This window comes from Oncorhynchus mykiss, chromosome 3 (assembly GCF_013265735.2).
Source record: "Oncorhynchus mykiss isolate Arlee chromosome 3, USDA_OmykA_1.1, whole genome shotgun sequence".
Taxonomy (NCBI): domain Eukaryota; kingdom Metazoa; phylum Chordata; class Actinopteri; order Salmoniformes; family Salmonidae; genus Oncorhynchus; species Oncorhynchus mykiss.
In genome coordinates, this window is record NC_048567.1 from 48,160,121 (window position 1) to 48,171,479 (window position 11,359).

At 42.8% G+C, this 11,359-nt stretch overlaps 1 protein-coding gene across 1 annotated transcript in view; it reads right to left on the minus strand.

The window, feature by feature from the left end:
- The window catches only part of LOC110520070 (potassium voltage-gated channel subfamily H member 7-like), a 55,824-nt gene extending 45,887 nt beyond the window's left edge, over window positions 1–9,937 (minus strand). Inside the window, exons 1-2 of the mRNA XM_021597081.2 lie at window positions 9,520–9,937; window positions 8,730–8,960 (exon numbers count right to left, since the gene is read on the minus strand). Coding sequence (XP_021452756.2) covers window positions 8,730–8,960; window positions 9,520–9,595 — 307 coding nt within the window. The 5' untranslated portion in view covers window positions 9,596–9,937. The remainder of the gene's footprint in view (window positions 1–8,729; window positions 8,961–9,519) is intronic.
- Window positions 9,938–11,359: the final 1,422 nt, after the last annotated feature.

The following is an 11,359-nucleotide window of genomic DNA, read 5'->3' on the forward strand; positions in this document are numbered from 1 at the left end:
GGGACTGGTTGAGCTGTTCTGAGGTGGGCCGGGTGTGGTAAAGCTGTGATGAGGCAAGCCTTGTCTGGTAGAGCTCTGCTGTGATGGGCTGTGTCTGGTAGAGCTGTGTTGAGGCGGGCCTGGTCTGGTAGAGCTGTGCCGAGGCAAGCCTGGTCTAGTAGCATGAGAGGGAGGTTGTAGGGGGAATTGAAGAAGGTGGTGTGGAAGGCAGTGTGGCCGGCGATGTTCTTAACTCTGCATATGGCCTCTTTGACTGCGTCTCCTGGGGGAGAAGAGGTGGAGGGTGGTGTGGGGGACAGTGTTGCTGGCTGTTCTCCATTCTGAATGGCATCACCGGATCCAGGTCTAAAGGATGTCTGATTTGTCTCAGGGAGTTGGTGGCTGAATCCTTTAACGTCCTTGCGAAAGATGGGAACAGGTGTGCATTGTCATAAAGACAGTCTAGGCTGAGGGTGGGATGGTGGACCAGGTGTACGTTGGGCCATAGCACACATTCCTGACAGAGGCTGGCATTTACCTTCTGGAGGATGGCAGGATGGAAATCTCTCATCTGGAGCGGGGATATATTACAATCTCCGCAAGGGGGAAGATGGCCCTCTCTATCAGTCCCCTGGGTGTTGCCACCCTCTCTTGTTGGGGTCGCATGTCATTGGTCCCTGTGTGAATGATGATATGGCTGGGGGAGCCAAGCTGGGCCACAGTCAAGAGCTCCAAAGCTCTCTCTCTAATTAACTCCATTGGAGTCCATCATTAATATAATGTCTGGTTTCTCATCAGGTCTGTGGAGGACGGCAGGAGTGATGGGAGTAATTACAGGCCGTGAAATGGGGATGGAGGAGGTCAGCTGGGTTGGTGCATTGGTTGGTTGGGTTGGTTGGTGGATTCCGATTCAGCTTTTGGCTTGGTTCAAAGTTTTTGTGGGACTTTGTAGAGTGGATGGTGGTGGCTGGGAAATTCCTGCCTTAGCTCATGTAGCTCCTTCTGCAGGTCCTGCATGGAGCTGGTGTTGACTGTACCGGACAGTTCCTCTCTAAGTCTTCCCACTTCGCTCCTGAGAGTCTGGTTGTCCTCCTCAACATTCTTCACTGCACACTGCAGTTCCCGGATCTCCTCCCTATGCTGACGCACCAGGCTGATCTCCTCTAATAGATGCTGTGGTACTGCAGGTGTCACGTGTGAGAGGCATACTCGGGGCTGTGTCTGCTGCAGGCGAGGGAGGGAGAGGGACCCTAGGGACTACATACTGGGGCACAGATGGAGTGGAGCATGTTGTAGGTAGTCGCAGTGAAGAGGTTTTAAGTTCAGCAACAGGAGGTTTTATTTGGTCGAAGTAGGGGACAAATTGATCCAGACTGGCCTCTGAACCTTGAACATCACAGTGCCGTTATAATAAATATTAATGTTATATTTGGAGGTGGAATCAATGTAGAGTTGTTTATTGTTCTGTTTTCTGACATTTTAAGTTCATTATTGGTATTTTGGAGAGCTGTGTGCCAAGCATTAGGATCATCTGTGTACTGGTGAACAGAAGGTCTCCTTATATTTTCTTCCCTCTGAGTTCCTCTGAGTCTCTGGGGATTCTCTTAGAAAAAAATGTTTTTCTTTCATGACTCACTTGTAACATTTTCGTGTAGAAATTACAAGATTATGTTATAATACTGTTGTTTTATGCAACGAATGGTTGTTTTATGCAACAGAATCGGGTTCTTAGAACTCTATTGTGTCTGTGTGAACTGAGAGGAGCTTCTTAGATTTAACTCTAGCAACTGATTGATAATGGTCTTGTTGTCTCTCGGAGACCGCATTTCAGAGAATGAGTTGGTGTTTGTGTACTGGGAGGTACCAGGGTGGAGGTGACTCGAGTATGGATAATGATGAGGGAAACCTTGTTTTGGGGTCCAGACTGTGGTTTCCACACAATGAGAACAGTCTTTACAGCAGATACGGTGTCTGCTGTGAATTATTAATTCCTTTCATGCGATTCCTAATCTTGTGACCAATTCCACACATCTGTTGTTTGTCATGTGGACTAAGCAGGTGTATCTTTTCTATAAAATATCTTTGTATCCTTTGTGTCGGGGCTCTCAACCCAACAGTCGCCATGTTGGTTCAACCGACCATCGTTATTACTCTATCCCTTCCATATTAATACATTTTGAACAAAAGTAATATCCTGATTGGTGATTGACCTTGTCTCTCCTCATTATTGATTAGAATGTCCACGACCCATTTTCAGGACACGTGATGGCAAGGCCTCTGAAACAATGCTTAGAGAATGAGTCAATCTTCATCCCCCTTGTGACCTCTTTAAACAATGCACTAAGGTCTAGAATGATGTGCTTGTGCCTCTTGATGATACCACTTATTTAAATAACGCACCTATAGAGATGAATGCACTGTTTAAACAATGCACTTGTATGAATAATACAAATAAAGATGATAAATGTGTTTTTCAATGAAACAACACGTTACACATAAATGAAGATACCCTCTCCATGTTTAGGATCTTCCCACCTCATTTTCAAGTGTTCTTTTGCTTGTTTGTTTGCTCGTCTGAATGCTTGTTTTCTTATCAAGGCCTGAAATGTCCTCCAGAATTCCCTCAGAAATCCTTACTCTTTCGCCCTGTGTTGGTTTTGTGTTTGTTTGTCTATGTCCTAACCCTTCTTGTCGTCCTTGTTGGGTTTATAGTCCACCCCGTTACCATTCCTTCCTTGCGTTGCCTGACGATTCAGCAGATGACCCTTGCAAGAACCAAGCCGATCAATCTCTCAAAACTATTTCCACAAATGAAAAGCATCTTCCAATTCCTCTTGATGTGCAGAACACAGCAATCAACAACAAAAAAACTAAACTGTTCACGTACAATAAAATCATTTGACAAACAATTGAAATTTAAGGAGGAGCTCTTCTTAAGTGCTGTCGCTCATGGAAGTGGTCAACAGAAGTCCAGGCAGCCTTGAAGTACATCTCTGTAAAGAAGCATTTTTATGAGCAAGAAAAGTCTGAAAGTGTCCAGAAGAGTGAAATTAGGACAGTGTTATATGTAGAACTTAATGTCCATCTCTTAAATAATTGATCTTTAGTGCTCCCACGAGATAGGGTGTTTATGCTACGTTATAATGAAAACAAAATTGATGTGGGCGTACACGTTTTGTCATTTTGTTCAGCAGACTCTTCTTAAGGTTAAATTGGCATGGTAGCTTGTCCAATGAGGGAGAAGCATTCTCATATTACATATTTTTGACACTGATCTTCAAAAACAAAAATGTTATGAATCACAACATTAAGACATAGAAACAACCGTTCTAGATGGTGTAAGCTATGCGTGACACTCTCCATGGTTATCTTGCTAATACACTGTGACATGGTTGTTACATGGCTGTGTTGCTGAGGCCATACACAGCTGCACTGACGCATAGCCAATTAATAGGGGAAAATGTAAGGGGAGGGGAGGGAAGGCGTGCTAACCTTTTGTTTGGAGTCTCTTGGCCATGTGGCCATATCTCGCCTCAGTGAGACTGCTCCAAGCTAGTCATCGTAGCTTACTTTAATCTTTCATCAGTGTCTTCCAATACTGTGGAAGCTAGATAGCTGATATTTGTCATCCAGTGGGCTGGAATGGCTAATCAGCTGGCAAAAGCTCACTGGAAGCTAAAACAGATGATTTGGTGACCATTGGATTGGATTCAACAATGTCCCCTTGAGATAGAGATAGGAATTCATATGTGGATATGTAGGGTGACTAGGCAAGGATTTTGTCCTTGATATGCTGTCCAATACTCCATCTGCCACCAATTCAGTGTTGATCAGCTTTTTGTCAGATGATAATTACATCAAGCCGGTCTAGAACAGGATTTATATCTTTGGAGAATAAACCAAGGTTGATTTATTGAAGAAATCTACCACAAAATGAATTGAATTTATGTTTTTTTTTTTACATTCTATTTTCGATCTCCATTTCTAGTTTGTTCTCACAGAGAAGTCTTTATGTAGTTGCCTGGAGATGCTAATACAACAGACTGAAGGAAGCTGCACTACTGTTACCTGATCTCAAATTAAAACCTGATCTGTTTTCATTTCATGTTTTAATCATTACTCTGATCGACTGGCTTCCATCTGCTAAACGCCTGACTCTGACGAGGGGAAAACACTCGATGCATTTTGAGACATACTGGGAGAAACCAAAGAGGCAAAGATCAATAAAAAATGCATGCGCCTCCTTTTGACCGCAGCCATCCTGGTCTCCTGCAGCAGCCGAATGTGGTTGTGGAGGATGTGGAGTCTGACCAAATCATGGGCTGGTGCCACCAACTGTAAAAGTTAGTGGCAGCAAGGATACCAAGGGGAAATGTTAATCTGGAGCCCTGAAATAGTAATTAACACTTAGGTTAGGTGTTGATTCAGGGGAACACATATGCCAAGAACTCATTTGCAAGATAGGCTAAGTCGTTAGCTTGGCTTTTATAACGTATAAGGCTTAAGCAGACAGGCAGACAGAAACCAAAAGAAGCGCAGTGACAGCAGTGTCTAAGTAGGGTGTGTAGGGTCAGGATGTGGGCTGATGTGGATAAAATGCCGGTGGCGAATTCTTGTCCCAGTCCGCCCCTGGGGGGGGGGGGGATGTCCCTTCAGCTCCTCAAAGGGGAGTCTCCTTTGAAATCAGGCACCCACACACGTACCTCAGCAGCACGGCTAGCTAAGCTGGGACTGTTCCCATTATCCATTTAACTCCACCACACTGCTCAGTGTCAGCTTCCCTTTGTTCACACTCATTCAGTTACTAAGTATTATTACACCCCTCGGAATAGGATCGTTTTTGCAAAGCCCCCGCAAAGGAAGGCATTTACCTTAGTGATTAGGAACCTTCAATGAGAGCGAAGACATTGTGATTGTGGATGTATCTCCTCTCACAGTCATTTACTATTCAACACCTAGATAATAGATCCAATTGCCCTGTGGCGAAGGTTTTGGCCGTGTACCTCACTGTGGTCTTCGTTGTCCTTCTGCCTTCATTTCTAAGCACAAACATAAGCAGCTGAACTTTTCTGCTTTCTTCAGGTCAAAGAGCTGGAGATGTGTGGCTGATGACGATGTCACTGGGCTTTCTTAACCACTTGACGGTGCATTTCAAGATCCGCCACAGTGGGACCATGACAGTAGGACAACCAAAAGAGATGCTTACAAGCGCGACTATTCCCATCCACAGTTTTATGTGAACAATTCTGCATGCCTATGATTCATTTGATAGTGCTTCCCGTTAGACAGTGAGGGTGAGTAAGAGCGAGGGAGAGAGCACCTGAGGTCTAACACCACCGAGTTGTGAGTCATGTGATTTAATATTGATTAGACACACACATCCTCTATTTCCTCTGCCGGGACCTACCGCCTATTCATCCTTATGCTCAACTATTTTTGTATGCTGTCAACACTGTCTCGCCCCCTCTTGTGTCTAATGTAATTTACACGAGGTGAAATGGGATAAGCTTTTACAAAATGACCCACTCAAAAAAATATCATTGGTTTGCAGGGGTTCTGATAGCTCAGAATGGGGTCAAACAAGGAGACACCAAACACAGCCACTTTACAGTCCATCAGCTTTCATTCATAGGAAGTGAACTTGTGTCGATAGGGCCATTGCTCTCAAGGATGTCATGACGCTTGCAATATGCGTTCCCATCTACAGGAGCCTGTGGATTGTGTCCTTCCATAGCGCAATAATGCATTTACGCTGTAAGCTGCTCACTCCTATTCACAGCAGTGCCATCCTCGACATGTTTATTCATGAGCTCCGCGGCTCACTCTAGACTCCTCAGAGGAGCATTGAGAGTCATGTCTCGAGGCACAGGAGGGAGGGCGGGAGAGCAAGTGTAATGATTCCATTTGAATGTGTCTTATGGCTTTTACTCTGCTCCCATTCCTTATTAACCATGATCGACACATTGAGTTAATACAGAACTGCACAGTGACTGAAGTGCCTTTAAAACCCCGCTCTCCACAGTGGTACATTTTCAAAGAGCCCCCCTGGAGTATTTTGTGTAATTCTCTTTCTCCAGGATTCAAAAAATACATTTTCAACTTACTAGAGGAGCATCTGGCTCTGATTTTCACGTGATTAGCAGAAATCTGCCTAGGCTGATGACTAGGCTGCTTCAGGAAGATAAAAAATGGAACTATCTGGATCTTCCTGTACATCTCCAGTCCGTTTAGGGAGCTGCAAAGCGCTAAGGCAAATGTTTCATTATGTACACAGTATAGTTAACCACATAAGAGAAGAAAATGACATTCACATTTGAGTCATTTAGCAGATGCTCTTATCCAGAGCGACTTACAGGAGCAATTAGGGTTAAGTGCCTTGCTCAAGGGCACATCGACAATTTATTCACCTAGACGGCTTGGGGAATTGAACCAGCAATTTTTTGTTTACTGGCCCAAACACTCAACTGCTAGGCTACCTGCCGTGAGCCAAGGCACAAACAAAATTCAACCTGACTTCCTGTCGTCATATACTATACCCCGAAAAGGGGTGCGACATCACATTGACTTGGAGGGGGTATTATACTGGCCAAAAAGCACTCTGCCTGAAGATGATATTAGTGGCATTACATGTGTAGATGTGTCATTGAGCATCAACTTCATTTTAATCAACTGTGACTTCACAGAGGGCGGCAGTACTGCTGCCTGCACTGAAAACAGTTCATATCATGTCTAGGGTTTAGCTAAAAAAGCACTCCACCCATGTGGAACACAGTGGCCCAAGGAAATGGAAGCCAAAGAGGACTCAAGGTCCTCACGAGAACGGTCAAACAGGGCTAGAAGAGGAAAACAACATCTGCTTTTGGAGTGAAAAATGAGATGTATTTTGGTTTTGTTTTGCCAGAGGAGTCAAGGACCTGGAACATATGACGGAATAACAATGCCTCATAGACATACTGTACAGTTACGGCAGCTCCTTGTCCTTGTATTTGTGTGGTAATGAGTAAGGCCCAGAGTTTTTTTCAGGTCAGTTCATGTGGTCAGGAAAAAACATAGAATTAGGAAATAGAATAGTAATTTAATAGGATCTCTGTGGGAAAAACTCTGAACCGACAGTTAAATCCAATTTGTGTAGGAAACAAATTGAAAGGAATATAGAAAAGCCCACCTGTGAAGCTGGGGTGCATTCCAAATGCCACACTTTTGGAAATATAGTGCATACATTTTGTGCACTGTGTAGGGAATAGGGTACTGTTTGGAAATAGCACTGGTCTGTGACATGTTTACAGTTTCAGTCTGATGATGGTACATTGAGTACTAAATTAATTGTTTTGTTCATACTCTCATAGATTTCTCTTTAAGGATTGTGGCTGGGCTTGGCTGTCTCTCCACTGTTGAGAGATTTTGTGGGATGACATTCATTGATTTATTTTCACTGTGAAACAAGACTGTGCATTGAATCGCTATGAGCTATTTGTATCCTCATTAAAATTGTCTAGAACAGCCTTGGAGACTGGAAGGTGAGTCGAAGCAAACTGTGTGCTAGACCAGAGGGAACTGAGACAGCACTTTCCATTCCTCTGTCAGAAATAACACACTACTCCCTATTGTGTCATGGCAGCTGACCAAGCCCTGTTAACCTTGTCAGAGTCAAGATTCACTCTCTCTCTGCTTGCGTGTATCTTGGTCACAACTAGGACTAAGATAAAGTAAACTACCATTTTACCCCTGCCATACATAAAACACATCTGAAATTGATATGATCTGCTGGTTCATACTGCTAGATGCTGAATGTCACTTTAATACCTCTCATATGCCATGGTCTTAATACAATGTCATGTTCAGACTTCTGGTATTGTCTGCCAAGCCACTGATTACGCCTCCATTATGCAATGGCAAATGTTTTTTTGTTTTTTTTATCAAGCCAGAGATCATTGTCATAGGTTAGCTTGCTTCCTCGCTTAGAGTATAATAACATTCCCTGAAACTCTCTCGTGACATCGTGCCTCCTAACCAGAACGATGATATCAGTTATGGATTAAGACAGGAATTGTAATTGATGGTAGCTACCGATAATATTTTCCAGACATAGCATATTTCAGTAAATGCAAGGGAAGATGCACATCATACATGGGTCGGAAATGGTTTTCCACAATTTGTTATGGATAGATTTTTTTTGTCCTTTCCTATAAATGTTGTTTTCCAAGAAAGAAAATACCCAACCCTTGAATTGGCTTGTGGATAATTATAATTATCTTGTCATAGACGAAATACTCACATAACAGCCACAGTTTACTGCACAGTAGTCCACTGTACAGAAGATCAGAAAAGTAGCATCTACACGAACAGCGATGTTTATAACACAGGTCAATGGAGACAAACACTTGATGGAAAGAAAGGCTCTCATTACTTCTCGTTGTCAAGTGCCCTGTCAAGACTGTGTCACCTCATCTCTACTGTGTTCACTGACTGTGTCTCTAATAGCATAGCGCCACATTTAAGAGCTCAGCTAACCAAAACAAGGTGGCATCCCAAATGGCAGCCTATTTCCTATATGGTGCACTAGAATCCACAGGTCTCTGGTTAAAAGTACAACAGTAGTGCACTGCATAGAGAATAGGGACACATTTGAAATGATTAAGGGGGCTGTCTTGTGCTGGGACTGTAGTTTATGGTTTCTCAGAGGCAGCCTGTCGCACCTAGTGCATACCACCACCTCTCCTGTCTGTCGCTGGCCTGGTTCACTGACTCACCATCTTTGCGGTGATATGTGATTTCCACCTTGCGCTCCTCTGAGCCCATCAGAGCCTGGGCCACCTGGCTGATGGCATGTGTGTCAGTGTGCTCGCCGTGGAGGAAGTCACAGGTGCATGGCTTCTGCATGACATCCGGTCTGGAATAGCCGGTCATCTCACAGAATCCGTCATTACAGTAGATGATCGCACAGTTCTGTACCCGGGCATTGGCTATAACAAATTTCCTATCTGTAAGAAAACAAAAACGATACACAATGCTATCAAACCAATCTTTATGTACAGCAGTCTAGAGGTAATACATTACAATTTGAGAGTTTTTGAACATTGCTGTATTTGTAAACTGAAGACAGTCCAATACTTGATTGTATTATTACAAAGGTGATATATATTTTTGAATCATTTTTGAGACTTTTTGAAACTATTGACTTGAAGCATACAGGAGCATAGGAGATAAAAAATAATAATAATAATTGATTGGACTAATATATTTATTTTCTACACACCCAAAGGGGGAGGCTCAACTCATCCACCACTAACGATACTAAATAGATAGTACATAGATAGTAATAGATCATGAAGATATAGTAAAGCTCAACAAAGTACATTATTGACACTGATTTGTCACTGACAAATTGATTTCAATTAACAAACCCCATTCTCAATTGGACAAGTTCAAACTGTTTTTAAAACGTAACTTCATTTCCAAACAGACTGATATACACGACTGCCACAATGCCAAGAATAACGCTTTATATTAAAATGATGATACTTGGGATGGTATACTTACTCTGTCCCTCGAATTTCCGTATTATTATTCCAAGAAATGTATTTTGTGGCGCAACGTGACCTCTCCGAACAGGCATGATTATTCCGTGGTGTTGTATAAAGGCGCTTTCGCAATGAGACCTGAAGTTACTGTTGAAGCTTCCTCTTCTTTATCTTTCCTTTGTCACAAATCATAGCCTACTCGACGCACACGCACTTTCCACTTTAAATGACCTTTCCCAAATTCACAAGAATACGCTTTAGCCTGCATGCATACCGGAGCATTTGAATGACTCCTTACCGATACGCACGGAATCGGGGAGGATTGCCTGGGTCAGATGTAGTTTGTAAACCATTTCTAGTTGAAGATGGATGCGATCTTGACGTTCTCTGTGGTGATGTGGTGGACGACTAGAGGACAGGGGCTGATATGCCAGGGGAGTGACGTTACCCCTAGGGGCTTAGTGCACAGCGCTGCCACCTCGGGTAAGGTTCATTCTTTGTGCTGAGAAAGCATACATCAGTCAAGCAATCTCGAAAACCTGTACAGTAGGTCCTCTTCAGTGCGCATGTAATACGTGCTCAACGAGTTGCATCTTTGAGTTGGAGCCACGTGTTTTTTTTATTTACGTACAATATAGCATCCATGGACAGAATATTCATGAAAAAACCTTTGAGTTCATAGTACAAATAAAGAACAAAGTACACGATTAATGAAGTATGTACTTTATCCATCGTATTTGTTATGTCATTAATATACATCTTGAGCGTTATCATTTCAAACTGATAACATGAAAGCGTTCTGTAACAAATTGTGAGTAGCCTACTTACTGTATGCTGTAGCCTAGTAATAGCGCACGAGGACTTGTCCATGGTGCTGAAGTTTCAGCGATGACACATGGGCGCAATTGAGACCTCTTGATTTCCTATAAAATATTGTTTAGCATTGATTATATAGCCTATTAACAGTTTTTAATTAATTGTATAGTTCTACCTTGTTGTGTAGCAAAACATAGCTTAAATGGATTCAGTAGGTGTTGCATTCCAATTTATATGAAACCCATACCTGTCTAATACACAGCTCAGATAATCTCCGTAAAGATAAGCAAATGTGTGCAGAATGAAAAGCCCTTCATACTGTCCTGCAACATCTGTCCATGTATTTCAGTATAGGAGCTCATCGCCTATCTGCTCCATTAAGAAAACGGGTTGAATGAACGCATGACTGACAAACACAACCATATGTATAATAGAGAGCCTTAGCATGTGTGCTGCACGTGTCCGCTTCTCTTCTCATTTCACTGTCAGCTATTACAAAGTCTTACATAATATTTTGTCTTTCAGCATTCTTTTTTTCCAGCACTGCTATTTTAATCTGTCTGATATTTATATCAGCACCATTGAACTGCAAGCAAATATACAACAGAATAAATATATACTCTAATCTCAATTTAGCCATATTTTGGCATCTGGCGATACATACACTATATGTGCAAACGTATGTGGACACCCCTTAAAATGAGTGGATTCGCTATTTCAGCCACACCCGCTTCTGACAGGTGTATCAATATGAGGCAGCCATCATTCAGCAACCTCCTTACATAATGTTTTGCCATCTGTTTCAGGGCCACATGCGCTGATGTTACAACAACCCTAACACACAATAAAGCCATCATACCCAACAGGGCTCCTGGACAGGCCTCTGAAATAGCCCCTAATGGCAGGAGGTCTGCAATTTACATACATTGTCTCCGTTTACAATCATATTAGATGCCTGAGGGAAGTAGGCGGAAGAGGGAAGACTTCGAAAGTTCTGCTTGTTTCGACTGCCCCTAACAACCAACTAATCCCTTTGAAAAGGG